Source organism: Dreissena polymorpha, chromosome 6, assembly GCF_020536995.1.
Source record: "Dreissena polymorpha isolate Duluth1 chromosome 6, UMN_Dpol_1.0, whole genome shotgun sequence".
Lineage (NCBI taxonomy): Eukaryota > Metazoa > Mollusca > Bivalvia > Myida > Dreissenidae > Dreissena > Dreissena polymorpha.
The window spans coordinates 6,404,433-6,419,747 of record NC_068360.1 but is presented as its reverse complement, the minus strand read 5'-3'; the positions used below and the strand labels follow the sequence as shown (position 1 = coordinate 6,419,747).

The 15,315-nt window shown below is 37.6% G+C and overlaps 2 protein-coding genes across 4 annotated transcripts in view; one reads left to right on the top strand and one right to left on the bottom strand.

Annotated features, from left to right (window-relative positions):
* Positions 1-14,267, top strand: part of LOC127835272 (programmed cell death protein 10-like) — an 18,950-nt gene extending 4,683 nt beyond the window's left edge. For both annotated transcript variants that reach the window (XM_052361620.1, XM_052361621.1), the window contains exons 4-8: positions 351-477; positions 6,654-6,780; positions 10,218-10,305; positions 11,301-11,386; positions 12,429-14,267. In XM_052361620.1, the coding sequence (XP_052217580.1) occupies positions 351-477; positions 6,654-6,780; positions 10,218-10,305; positions 11,301-11,386; positions 12,429-12,513 (513 nt within the window). In that variant the 3' untranslated portion in view covers positions 12,514-14,267. The remainder of the gene's footprint in view (positions 1-350; positions 478-6,653; positions 6,781-10,217; positions 10,306-11,300; positions 11,387-12,428) is intronic.
* Positions 14,263-15,315, bottom strand: part of LOC127835269 (integrator complex subunit 4-like) — a 49,233-nt gene continuing 48,180 nt past the window's right edge. For both annotated transcript variants that reach the window (XM_052361613.1, XM_052361615.1), the window contains one exon: positions 14,263-15,315. In XM_052361613.1, coding sequence (XP_052217573.1) covers positions 15,155-15,315 — 161 coding nt within the window. In that variant the 3' untranslated portion in view covers positions 14,263-15,154.

Sequence of the window (15,315 nt, the reverse complement as noted above, 5' to 3'; positions counted from 1 at the left end):
ATCTTTGTGTATTCAGGTTGATTCTCCAAATCTGATTGTTTATCTTTGTGTATTCAGGTGGATTATCTTCATCTGATTGTTTATATTTGTGTATTCAGGTTGATTCTCCAAATCTGATTGCTTATCTGTGTGTATTCAGGTGGATTCTCCAAATCTGATTGTTTATCTTTGTGTATTCAGGTTGATTCTCCAAATCTGATTGCTTATCTTTGTGTATTCAGGTGGATTCTCCAAATCTGATTTTTTATCTTTGTGTATTCAGGTGGATTCTCCAAAGCTGATTGTTTATCTTTGTGTACTCAGGTGGATTCTCCAAATCTGATTGTTTATGTTTATCTTTATGTATGCAGGTTGATTCCCAGCTGCCCGGGTTCACGTTTGACTTTGCCAGTGGGTTGCTTCGTAAGGCAGACCTCCATGACAAGTTGGATGTCAGTGAGACACTGCTAAAGTTGGGAGGATCTACAGAATCTGAAGGTTTGGCTGTAGAAATGATTAAAACCACTGGAGAGTTGGCTTTAACCTTTATCACTTAGAGACATATTTTATATTAAATATAACTTATGACCTTTCTTACTACCGTACATACACGAATATAATACGCACTTTTTTACCTGCCGAATTTTTCTTCAAGTAGGGTGTGCATATTACCGTAAATCTATGAATTTAATACGCACTTTTTTACCTGCCGATTTTTTCTTCAAGTAAGGGGTGTGTATAATATACGAGTTTAGAGCAGAACAAATTTTTTCCTGTGCAAATTTTCAACTTAATCGCTGTTATTCGCTTCGCAGCAGCCATTTTGAACTACACCATTACATCAAAGGGGTGCAACAGGGCTCGCACTGTCGTTCGCCATTTGAGTCATTTGCGGAAATATTGAGAATTTGGCTTAATAAAAATCTTATTTGTGAAAATGCGAAAATCTAGTAAAATTTTATTGAAAACATGCGCCATTTATATCGGACTGGTTTTCTATATTTGTCTCTTTGTTTTAACGAAAGTGTTTGCAATTCGAACAGTAAACGAAACCCAGTCTGTACCCGATTATGAGACAGCGCTTGACCTTATTATTATTGAAGTGCGCATGGTAGCCGGCCAATCAACATTGAGCTCGCTTACACATGAAATGACGTTGTCGAATGAAACGTGAGAACAGGAGGAGCTATCGGATAATATTGGGTCATCCATGCACAGACACTGTATACTTTGAATACACAGTTAATATCGTCGTCTGCCTACAAAATAGCGACTGGATGCCAAGTCGTATAAAGAGATTAGCAAATGAAAAAAAAACAGTGACAATACCCGTAAATAAATATTTCTTAGCTGACCACTATTTATCTTTCTACCACATATTTACCATATCTGAAGTAAAGAGTGGTAATTAAATAATTAGTTTTATGATGGTTATAGAGTCTATTACACCTGTCTGCCGATTGCCGAATTAAATTGAAAGGTGATAATTAATTAATTTGTTTTTTACTAGCCTTAATGACAGCAGCGTATTTAACCAGGTTTTCCGAAGGAAAAAACTGGTTATTAGATTGGCGAATGCGGGCGGGCTGGCTGGCTGGCTGGCTGGCTGGCGGGCGGGCGGAACAAGCTTGTCGGGGCCATAACTATGTCGTTCATTGTCAGATTTTAAAATCATTTGGCACATTTGTTCACCATCATTGGACGGTGTGTCGCGCGAAATAATTACGTCGATATCTCCAAGGTCAAGGTAACACTTTGAGTTCAAAGGTCAAAAATGGCCATAAATGAGCTTGTCCGAGCCATAACTATGTCGTTCATTGTCAGATTTTAAAATCATTTGGCACATTTGTTCACCATCATTGGACGGTGTGTCGCGCGAAATAATTACGTCGATATCTTCAAGGTCAAGGTCACACTTTGAGTTCAAAGGTCAAAAATGGCCATAAATGTCCCTTGAGATATAACCTTCATATTTGGTATGCATGTGTATATGGACAAGGCCTTTCCATACGCACAACAATTTTGACCCCTGTGACCTTGACCTTGAAGTAGGGGTCTGCGTTTAGGTTTCAAAATCTGCGTTTAGGTTTCGAAAAATGCTCTTAACTTCTATGTCCCTTGAGATATAACCTTCATATTTGGTATGCATGTGTATATGGACAACGCCTTTCCATACGCACACAAATTTTGACCGTCCGTCCGTCCGTCTGTGTGTCCGTCCGAAAACTTTAACGTTGCTCATAACTTTTGCAATATTGAAGAAACTTGATATTTGCCATGCATGTGTATCTTATGAAGCTGCACATTTTTAGTGGTGAAAGGTCAAGGTCATCCTTCATGGTCAAAGGTCAAAAAAAATAAATTCATGTGCATATCTCCAATGTCAAGGTCGCCACGACTAAAAATAGATTTATTTTAAAACAAACTTACAAAGGGGGTTAATTTTCTTTGTTCATTTCAAAAGTTCAGTTTGACTTGTCTCCCTTTATCAGATTTTTTTTCACAATGAAAACCTGGTTTTGTGACAATTTTGTCCCTTGTTTAATTAAAGAGATCATGAAAAACACGAGCGGTTTAATTGTATTTTAAGTTATAGTAAAGTATCGCGTTTGTAACTCGAAAAAAGAAAAAGTAATTCATCTAGACAACTATAAAAACGGAAGTAACCATTTTGTCTTCTTATTACTTATTATTGTTATAATTATTATCGTCCCGAATATTGTCAAATGGAATTAAATGTGAAAACAAAAAACAGCGTCTCTGCTTCTTTCTTTTGTAATTATGACTGCTTGACCTGGATGTCCGCAAGGGGCACGTGTGTTATCGGTAACAATCAATGGTAATATAAACGATAGACAAGAGATATTTATTATGAAACTGTCATAACACTATAACACATCCCGATCAATATACCGGGGTAACAGATAGTTGACAACACCAAATTGATTTGCTATTTTCACAACACAAAAATATATTGTCACATTTTTTCTGAAATTGCCGATTTCGGACACTGATTTTTTTAGTGCGTATTTTACTAGGATTTTCAATTTTTACCGATAAATTTTGACCAAACTCGGGGGTGTGTATTATGCACGAGGGCGTATTATATTTGTGGATTTACGGTATATATGAATGTAGAGCAGAACAAAAATTTTCCTGTGAAAAATTTCAACTTAATCGTTGTTATTTGCTGCGTGTCAGCCATTTTTATTTACACCATTACATCAAAGGGGGACAACAGGGCTCGCGCTGTCTTTCGCCATTAAATTAAAGAGTGATAATTAAATGATTAGTTATATGGCGATAATATTACACCTTTCTGCCGATTGCCGAATTAAATTGAAAGGTGATATTTAATTAATTTGTTTTTTTTTCACCCAAACTATCCTTAACGACAGCGGCCTATTTTAATTAAAGGGATACGAGAAAAACACGAGCGGTTTACTTGTATTTAAAGTATAATAACAGTGTCGAGTTTGTAACACTTCGGAAGAGTAATTCATCTAGTGTACTATAAAAATGGAAGTAACCACTTGTTCTACTTATTATTTTATTATTATAATTATTATCGTCCTGAATATTGTCAAATGGAATTAAATGTTATAAAAAACTGGCGTCTTTGTTTCTTTCTTTTGCAATAATGACTGCTTGACCCGGGTGTCAGCAGGTGGCCCGTGTGTAATCGGTAACAATCAACGGTAATATAAACAATAGACAGAGATTTTGTTTATGCAACCTTCATGACAACAGGGAACAACACAAGAATATATTGACACATTTTTTCGAAAATGGACGATTTAGGACACTAATTTTTAGTGAGGCTGTTTTCGAAGAAAACACGAGCTATTGTCATAGCCAGCTCGAGCGCCGTAGGCGTCGTGCTAAAACCTTAACATTGGCTCTAAAATCAAAGTGCTTCCACCTACAACTTTGAAACTTTATATGTAGATGCACCTTGATGAGTTCTACATGCCACACCCATTTTTGGGTCAAAGGTCAAGGTCACTGTGACCTCTTATATCAAACTTTAACATAGGCTCTAAAATCAAAGTGCTTCCATCTTCATATTTGAAACTTCATATGTAGTTGCACCTTGATGAGTTCTATATGCCACACCCATTTTGGGTCACTAGGTCAAAGGTCAAGGTCACTGTGACCTCTAAAAAACACAACAACATTCTGACAAGCTTTCGCAGCCGAGCGTGGCACCCGTTATGCGGTGCTCTTGTTTAGTGCATATTTTACTCGGATTTTCAATTTTAAGAGATACAATTGGACCAAACTCGGGGGTGCGGATTATACAAGAGAGCGTATTATATTCGCGTATTTACGGTATTGACAAGTTTTAAAGGCTTCATTTCCAACCCTTAGATACTGATGACCAGCAAACAGCATAAATCCTGAACAGACTGCGAGTTACTTGCAGGCTGTTCTGGCTTTTTGTTGTTTGCACATAGTCATTTTCACTTTGAATCTGAGAGGGAAAGGGTTAACACTTCGCATTTTCTCTAATTAATTTTTTTTCCTAGCTCAAAAATGAAATATATGCACATATCCGATTGTTTAGGTTGTAATGGTGTTTTTGTTTAAAGGATATCTTATTTTAACAAAAATCCAGTCTAGTCCAAAAGTTTCATTCCTGATTAGCCTGTGCAGTTTACACAGGCTAATCTGGGAAGACACTTTACTCATATCCATTAAGCCCTGTTTTCCCAGAACGAGTCTAAATTTGTCTTTTGTGTCATAGTTTTACAGTCATCATACAGCCATGATTCAGCATTAAATCTTTACCTAAGACCGGATTAGCAAAAGTGATAAAATAGTATTTCAAGGCTGAATATAAAGACCCTAGCCCGGTGTTTTTATTATCCCCTGCCATAGGCGGTGTATATATATGGATAAGAGGATGATGCACATCAAATGTCATTGAACACCATCTGTTAATAACGGAGTTATGGCCCTTAGTTTCTTAAAAAATGCTTTAATATAAGTTTAGAGTTTTATCTCAATTAACACATGAGCCAGAGCCATGAAACTTGCCATAGTTGTTCTCAATCATCTGTGGGTGCTACACATTCAACACCCATAATCCTAGGGGTTAAGGTCAAGGTCACAAATTGAGGTCAAAGGTCACAAATTTGATGAATTTTTATCCCCACGCTTTTTGAAAAAAAGGTGGGGATATTGTGGTTATCTCCGCCATCCGTCCGTCTGTCTGTCCGTCCGTCCTGGCCACTATCTCCTCCTACACTAAAAGCACTAGAACCTTGAAACTTACACACATGGTAGCTATGAGCATATGTGCGACCCTGCACTATTTGGAATTTTGATCTGACCCCTGGGTCAAAAGTTATAGCGGTTAGGGTGGGGCCGCGTCAGAAATTATCACTCATTTTTTTAGGTTATTTTACATTTACTTCTTTATTTCTACACCGATTCACTTCAAATTGATACTGGACCTCTCTTATGACAATACGGTCAATCTCAACCATGCATGGCCCCATTCCCAACCCTGGGGCGCCCCGCCCACATAGGCCACACCCACCAAAAATTTCCATGTACTATAATTTTTTCATTTCTACACGGATTCACTTCAAATTGATACTGAACTTTTGTTATGACATTAGGGTCAATCTCAACTATGCATGGCCCAAATCCCAACCCTGGGGCGCCCGCCCACATAGGCCACACCCACCAAAAAATTCCATTTACTATAATTTTTTCATTTCTACACGGATTCACTTCAAATTGATACTGAACTTCTCTTATGACATTAGGGAAAATCTCAACTATGCATGGCCCCATAACCAACCCTGGGGCCCCGCCCACATAGACCACATCCACCCAAAATTGCCTTTACTATAATTTCTTCATTTCTACACCGATTCACTTCAAATTGATATTGAACTTCTCTTATGACAATACAGTCAATCTCAACTATGCATGGCCCCATTACCAACCCTGGGGCGCCCCGCCCACATAGACCACACCCACCCAAAATTGCCTTTTACTATAATTTTTTCATTTCTACACCGATTCACTTCAAATTGATACTGAACCTCTCTTATGACAATACGGTCAATCTCAACTATGCATGGCCCCATTACCAACCCTGGGGCCCCGCCCACATAGACCACACCCGCCCAAAATTGCCTTTTACTATAATTTCTTCATTTCTACACCGATTCACTTCAAATTGATACTGAACTTCTCTTTTGACAATACGGTCAATCTCAACTATGCATGGCACAATTACCAACCCTGGGGCGCCCTGCCCACATATGTCACACCCACCCAAAATTGCCTTTTACTATAACTTCTTCATTTCTACACCAATTCACTTCTAATTGATGATGAACTTCTCTTATGACAATACGGTCAATCTCAGCTATGCATGGCCCCATTACCAACCCTGGGGCACACCTAGGTCAAACATTCGGCGTGGGGATACGCGTCGGCCTCTGCCGCGCCATTTCTAGTTCATTATTTATTCATTCCTTTACTATGCCATGAAACTTTCCATATAGTTGTTCTCAATCATCTTGGGGTGCTTCACATTTAACACCAATAATCCTTTGGTCACACATTGAGGTCAAAAGGTATTGTCCATCCATTCAGAAAACTTGTGTCCATATTGGCTGGAGATATCAATTCAAGGAATTTGCTTGTTTCAGATTTGAGGATCACACGTCCAGAGAACACATTCCAGGAGCTGAGTCGCTGTGCCGCCACGCTAAAAAAAATCCTGAGTAGAATTCCTGAACAAATCTACGACAGAAAACAGTTCTTGGAAACTATCAAGTAAGGAGTTCTGGAATCCTTTCCCTAAAGTGTTAACAGAGCAACAGCTGAACAAACGTTGTGTTTGCTCAACACTCTATTGTTATATTGAACCCCTAAAAGATGTTATTTAGGCCTGTGGTGTATAAGAAAGAAAGTCAAACTCAGTATTGAATTTTATTGGGAAATCTTTATTAATTGTGCTTTCATCATTTTAGATATAAACTGGGTGTGTGTTTTGTTTTTATAATGAATACGCAATGCAAATTTAAGTTGGGAATGAAGCAATAGCCCTTTCCCACTTAGATACGTATTTGCACGCATTTGTAGTCCCTTAGAAAGTTATATTAAATCTAAGACCTTTGGTACTAGATTCAAGATTTTAAGGCTTCATCTCCAGACCTAAGATACTGATGAGCAGCAAACAACGTGAACAGACTGCAAGTTACTTGCAGTCTGTTCTGGTTTTATGCTGTTTGCACATAGCCATTTTCAGTTTGCAGAGGGGAAAAGGGATATGCAACCCGGACTTGGCTACCCCCAATCAGGTAGTGGGGCAACTATCCCCAACTCTGGTGATGGATAGGGTAGGGCCTCTAGATATTAGTTTAAACCTGTTTTAGCTTGATTGCATAGAAAGCCTAAGGCTTATTTGAAACACTCGAGTTTCCTGGGACTAAAACCAGTACTCGGTGTATATGGGGGAAATCTAAAGAACGCTTCCACAGTGGGAATCGAACCCGTGACCTAATCGCTAATCTTACACTATATCCACTACACCACTGGGACTCTAGATATTGGGGCGAGCTGTGTCAGATATGCCAGGCCTGTGTGGACAAACACACAACTGTGGACCAACTTGAAGTGTTCCTACCAGTATGTGGTGGGTTACAAATCTTGGCAAGTTCATCCCCAACAGAAATACTAATGATGTACCACAACAGGAATAACAAGCATAATGAATAACTGCCAAACATGACACTTTGAGTAACAAGAAACCGTCGGAGACGGGTGATGCTCCCCAAAGTTTTTTTTGTCACAATATTGCACAGATAAAAGGAAACGTCTTGAAGGCACAGTAGTTGGGGGGACAAGATTTTGTTTATAGAAAATTTCAAAGGGCTATAACTCTGTGAAAAATCATCCGACCAGAACCCGCTGATAATATGCACATCTCCTCTTGGTAGTGAAGCTTCCCATAAAGTTTCATTGAATTCCGGTTATAAATTTGCTGAGAAACAGCCCTGAAAAAAATTGTGCACTGACGGACAGACAGACAAACACACACACGCACGGACAGACGAAGCGGCGACTATATGCTCCCCCACAAAATAAATTTTGGGGGAGCATAATAAACATACCACAGTGTGACCCTTTGTTATGTTTTATGTACAGAGAGATTGGGAGCCGGTGCTATAAATCTTTTGTTGCATGTATTACAGAGAGATAGCCAGTGCTATCAAGCTGCTATTGTCTGTATTACAGAGAGATAACCAGTGCTATAAAGTTGCTATTGTCTGTATTACAGAGAGATAGCCAGTGCTATAAAGCTGCTATTGTTTGTATTACAGAGAGATAGCCAGTGCTATAAAGCTGCTATTATCTGTATTACAGAGAGATAGCCAGTGCTATCAAGCTGCTATTGTCTGTATTACAGAGAGATAGACAGTGCTATAAAGCTGCTATTGTCTGTATTACAGAGGGATAGCAAGTGTTATCAAGTCTCTATTGTCTGTTTTACAGAGGGATAGTCAGTGCTATAAAGCTGCTATTATCTGTATTACAGAGAGATAGACAGTGCTATAAAGCTGCTATTGTCTGTATTACAGAGAGATAGCCAGTGCTATAAAGCTGCTATTGTCTGTATTACAGAGAGATAACCAGTGCTATCAAGCTGCTATTGTCTGCATTACAGAGAGAAAGCCAGTGCTATCAAGCTGCTATTGTCTGTATTACAGAGAGATAACCAGTGCTATCAAGCTGCTATTGTCTGCATTACAGAGAGATAGCCGGTGCTATAAAGCTGCTATTGTCTGTATTACAGAGAGATAGCCAGTGCTATCAAGCTGCTATTGTCTGTATTAAAGAGAGAAAGCCGGTGCTATCAAGCTGCTATTGTTTGTATTACAGAGAGATAGCCAGTGCTATAAAGCTGCTATTGTCTGTATTACAGAGAGATAGACAGTGCTATAAAGCTGCTATTGTCTGTATTACAGAGGGATAGCAAGTGTTATCAAGTCTCTATTGTCTGTTTTACAGAGGGATAGTCAGTGCTATAAAGCTGCTATTTTCTGTATTACAGAGAGATAGACAGTGCTATGAAGCTGCTATTGTCTGTATTCCAGTATTACAGAGGGATAGTCAGTGCTATAAAGCTGCTATCGTCTGTACTACAGTATTACAGAGAGATAGCCAGTGCTATCAAGCTGCTATTGTCTGTATTACAGAGAGATAGCCAGTGCTATCAAGCTGCTATTGTCTGTATGACAGAGAGATAGCCAGTGCTATAAAGCTGCTATTGTCTGTACTACATAGGGATAGCCAGTGCTATAAAGCTGCTATTGTCTGTATTACAGAGAGAGAGAGAGATAGCCAGTGCTATCAAGCTGCTATTGTCTGTATTACAGGGAGATAGCCAGTGCTATAAAGCTGCTATCGTCTGTACTACAGTATTACAGAGAGATAGCCAGTGCTATAAAGCTGATATTGTCTGTATTACAGAGAGATAGCCAGTGCTATCAAGCTGCTATTGTCTGTATTACAGGGAGATAGCCAGTGTTATAAAGCTGCTATTGTCTGTATAACAGAGAGATAGCCAGTGCTATCAAGCTGATATTGTCTGTATTGCAGAGAGATAGCCAGTGCTATCAAGCTGCTATTGTTTGTATTACAGAGAGATAGCCAGTGCTATCAAACTTTTGTTGTCTGTATAACAAAAAGATAGCCAGTGCTATAAAGCTGATATTGTCTGTATTACTGAGAGATAGCCAGTGCTATAAAGCTGCTATCGTCTGTACTACAGTATTACAGAGAGATAGCCAGTGCTATAAAGCTGATATTGTCTGTATTACTGAGAGATAGCCAGTGCTTTAAAGCTGCTATTGTCTGTATTACAGAGAGATAGCCAGTGCTATAAAGTTGCTATTGTCTGTATTACAGAGAGATAGCCAGTGCTATAAAGTTGCTATTGTTTGTATTACAGAGAGATAGCCAGTGCTATCAAGCTGCTATTGTCTGTAATACAGAGAGATTGCTGGTGTATCAAGCTTTTGTTGTCTGTATAACAGAGAGATAGCTAGTGCTATAAAGTTGCTATTGTCTGTAGTACAGAGAGATAGCTTGTGCTATCAATTTACTTCTGTTTGTATTACAGAGCGATAGCCAGTGCTATCAATTTGCTACTGTATGTACACAGAGAGATAGCCAGTGCTATAAAGCTTCTGTTGTTTGTATTACAGAGAGATAGCTAGTGCTATTAAGCTGCTGTTAGACGCAGTTAACCGAGTGATCAGCGAGGTACCTACATCTGAGAATGGCAGCAAACAGGTAACAACCCACTTACATTGAATTATTTCTATAGCATATGCCAGGGGTGTGATTTCTCTTCTTTAACCTGGTTGCCTTTCTCTCAAAGTCAAACTTTAAGTTTGACTTTGAAAGAAAGGATAACAGCTGAAAGCAAGAGAAATAAGTATTATTATACAAAAGTTATTATATTTGCTAGATCTACATACAAATTAACAGTTTGGTTGAACCCTGTAAGGAGGGGGCAAAGTATTTTCCTCCCCTGGGATGGTTTTTAAATTACTGTTTGTTATGTCCAATATGAACAAATGCATAATCAAACAGCTGGGTTCTGCTGCTTTTTTACATTTTTTCCTTTGCATCTTTTAAAAGGAGCAAAAAATTAATGAAAGAATCTAAGATTTGGAATAATGGTTAATGTATGTGAAGTTTTGTAAATGAGCATACCTTTATTCAATAGTAACATTCTGGATATATTTGCACAAATTATTTGTTAGGAATTTATAATGAATATGATGTGTCCAATATGACCAACCAGGTATTGTAGTGTCACTTGTAAGCTTTATAGGTTTTAACAGGCGTTTTTGCTATCAATTGCTTATAAAAATTGCAAAAGTTTTAAAATAGTGGCAAATTTGATTGCTTTTTACATAATTTTGTACCGCTAATTGTTATAGAAGAGCCTTATAAGTCAGCATTATAGGTCAGCCTTTTAAAGCCTTTACCACTTAGATATGTATTTTCATTCATTTGTTGTCCTTGAGAAAGTGACATTTAATTACCGGTAAAGACCTTTCTTACAAAATTCAAAAAGTTTAAAAGGCTTCATTTCCAACCCTTAGATACTGAGGAGCAGCAAACAGCATAAAACCTGAACAGACTGCGAGTTCCTCGCAGGCTGTACTGGTTTAATGCTGGTTGCAAAAGCCATTTTTGCTTTGCTTCTTATGGGGGAAAGTGTTAAATCAGCATGACACGTAAAGGTCTGCCTAATGCTTGTGTTATGTTTCTGACAGATCTTGGAAGACAGAAAGCGGGAGTTTGTGCGCTACTCCAAGAAATTCAGCAACACCTTGAAAGAGTTCTTCAGGGATACCAACCAGTAAGTTTTGCCTCAAGTCATATGTCATCCTAACAGCTATTGTTATTTGTGTGTAATTTTGTTACACGATGGATCACTTATGTTTATGAGTCGCGCTGTGTGAAAAAGGGGTTTAATGCATGTGCATAAAGTGTCGTCCCAGATTAGCCTGTCCGCACACTTTTGTGTCCATAACTGGATTTTTGGGAAGAAGAGACTTTCTTTAAACAGAAAATATCAGAAACCCTGAAAGTGTCGTCCCTGATTAGCCTGTGTGGACTACACAGGCTAATCTGGGACGACAACGCACATGCATTAAACCCCCTGTTCACAGAGCACGTCTCATATATTGTTTTTATTCTATTATTGTTATTATAATGAAGTTTAATTTAACAACACACTTCAAAGAACGTAACAATCTCTAAACAAATGGCTTAAAAATCATATTGATGTTGAATGTATCCAGTAAAATGCTTTCGGCCCTTTATTCAAAACTCAATATATGGGCCAAAATATGAATACTGATACTGCTTACACTGGGTATAGTGCTTTTATTGAACAAATAATTTTACTTTTTTCATTTCCCGCTCAGAAGCAATGTCAAGATAGATATATATATATATCAGCATTAAACAAGATCAGACTGATAGCTCAGATTTTATGATGTTTGTTTCTAATTAGTATCTCAGGCTTGGAAATGAAAAACCTTAAAAAATTGAATCTACTTAGAAAGGTCTTAAATATAATTTTATTTCTAAGGGACTACAAACACATGAGAGTTTGTATTTGAGTGTTTAAGGGTTACGTTAGATACATATTTTGACACATTATTTTGGAGTCCCTTAGAAAGTTAGATTTAAGACCTTTCTTACTAGATTCAAGTTTAAAAGGTTTCATTTCTATCCCCAAGATACTGATGAGCAGCAAAAAGCATAAAACCTGAACAGACTGCGAGTTACTCGCAGGCTGTTCTGGTTTTATGCTGTTTGCACATGGCCATATTCACTGTGATTTTTAGAGGGAAAGGGTTAAATACTAACAACTTTTTTCATGCCATTTCCAGAAATCACAATGTATTCCTGAGTGCCAACTACCTGACCTACCAGACCAACGTGATTCTACGAACAGTGAAGCAGGAGTGTAGTTAGACACTCACTGGACATGTTGACAGACAGCACACACTTTTGTTGTTCCTAGTTTTTTAGCAAAATTCTTTCATTTGCCTTTTTATTCCGCTCTGAATGGATTTTGGGTCATGCTCTGTGAAAATGGGGTTTAATGCTTGGGCGTAAAGTGTTGTCCAAGATTAGCCTGTGCAGTCCACACAGGCTAATCAGGGATAACATTTTCCACCTAAACTTGATTTTTTGCAAAGAAGATACTTTCTTTTAACCTAAAATATCATTAAAGTGTAAGGTATTGTCCCTGATTAGCGTTTGCAGACTGCACAGGCTAATCTTGGACGACGCTTTATGCACATGCATTAAACCCCCTTTTCACAGAGCGCGGTCAGTTGGCCTGACGGTGTATGTCTTAAAAGTTTGTTGAGTACATGTAAACTCTTTCCACATTATTTCAAGCAATGTAATTGAAACTTAAAAATGCCATAATCATGAAGTGTACATTTTCAAAACATTTTTTTTCCAACCAAATGATCCAATAATTTCTGAGTCATTTTCTTTTGAAAATGGGCATGGCCATATCATTGGAAATGTGTAAGTTTGTTGACAGAACAGTTTTCACTTCAACATTTCTCCATTGATCAATTTAAACTTCAAATATTAGGCTCAATTAAATGTGTGGACGATTTTTCATGTCTATGGTTCAGCACATGCCAGCATAATTTACCCTTAAAACAGGTGACAAAGCCATCTATACACGCAGCATAAATTGCTATGTACACAAAAATATTTTCATAATTAAAAAAAAAATTGACGAAGGAGTTGCATTTTGTATAATTCAAACTATTTAATATATTTTGTTCATGTAGCCAGATTAGAATTTGTGTGTACAGTAGGTCTCATTTAACTTATTTACATGTATTTGTTTACGTGTATATTGATGACAATTTCAGAGACTTTAAAATCACATGCATATAAATTATCAGTCCTGTATATCAGAGAACATTTAAATGAAACAAGTAAAATCACACTTCCAAACAAATTGTTTTTAAAAGATATTCATCAATTTATTGATATGAATAATAGCTTTATAATGACTGCATGCTACTGTTTTGGTATTGGTATGTGATTAAACCAAAAATATCATTAAAGTGGAAAGTGTTTTCCCTGAATAGCCCGTGCAGACTGCACAGGCTAATCTGGGACGACACTTTATGCACATGCATTAAACCCCCTTTTCACAGAGCATGGCCAATATATTTTAGTCACTCAGTTGGTCTGCCGGTGTATGTCCTAAAGGTCTGTTGAGTACCGGTAAACTCTTTCCACATGATTCCATGTGATTAAACAAAAAATAACAGCTGCATCATAAATTGGTAAATAAAAAAAATATTTTAGCCATGGGCACAAGAATTTACTAGGATTGAACACACTTTAATTTTGTACCAATAAAACCTTAGCTTTTTAGGTTCAAGTGTTTTGTTTTTATGATTTCTTTACAAAACTGCTGACATTTAGGCTTTATTTGCTTTTGATTGTTGTGCAACTTGTTTTGTCAGACAACCTGAGCACAACCTGAGCAGGCATCATGATCATTTTGAAGTTTGACAAATGATAATACATGTAGTGGTTTACATCTGCTTATATTGTCTCCTTAACCCCTGTATATTTTTACTGGTTCATGCATTATGTATATTTTGGATTCAAAATGGATTGAATTATATATTTGGATTGTGTATGATATATGCTAGTAGTGCATACAATAAATAACACACATTGAATGTGGCTTTTGTCGTTTTATTACCAAACCAAATTATTTGTTGACATACCTAAAATATATCTAGATCTTTATACAACTTGTCAAGTCATTCATGTATATATATGAGCCATGCTCTGTGGAAAAGGGGGTTTGATGCATGTGCAAAAATGTTGTTCCAGATTAGCCTGTGCAGTCCGCACAGGCTAATCAGGGAAGACACTTTCCGCCTAAACTAGATATTTGCCAAGAAGAGACTTTCTTGAAACAAAAAATACCATAAAATCAGAAAGTGTCGTCCCTGATTAGCCTGTGTGTGTGGACTGCACAGGCTCATCTGGGATGACACTTTACGCACATGCATTAAACGCCTTTTTCACAGAGCAAGGCCCGTATTTGTTTTTTATAACTTCCAAACATTTACACAGCTTAAAAATCACTATGGTCAAAGTGGGAAAGAAGATGTTAAAACTATCATGTGAGTTTTAAATAAAATTAGATATCAATGCTTTTACAGGTTTACACAGTTCAAAAACCTATTGTTTATGTGGTTTAGGGGATATCAACACTAACTGGTAAACACAGTTCCAGCAACCACTATCGTTTAAGTGGTTTCGGAGCTATCAACACTTTCACGGGTTTACACAGATCCATTAACCACTCTTATTTATGTGGTTTCGGCGATATCAACACTTTCACGGGTTTACACAGTATCAGCAACAACATTTCGTTTAAGTGGTTTCGGAGATATCAACACTTTCACAGGTTTACACAGTATCAGCAACCACTATCGTTAAAATGATTTCGAAGATGTCAACACTTTCACGGGTTTACACAGTATCAGCAACCACTATAGTTTATGTGGTTTAGGAGATATCAACACTTTCACAGGTTTACACAGTTCTACAACCACTATCGTTTATGTGGTTTAGGAGATATCAACACTTTCACAGGTTTACACAGTTCCAGCACTGTTCTATCATCATCTGAAGAGTTTGACGTCTTAGATTTAAATTTGGTAGCGAGAGAAGAATCACTGAGTAAAACGATGCCCACCTCTACATTGCAAGACT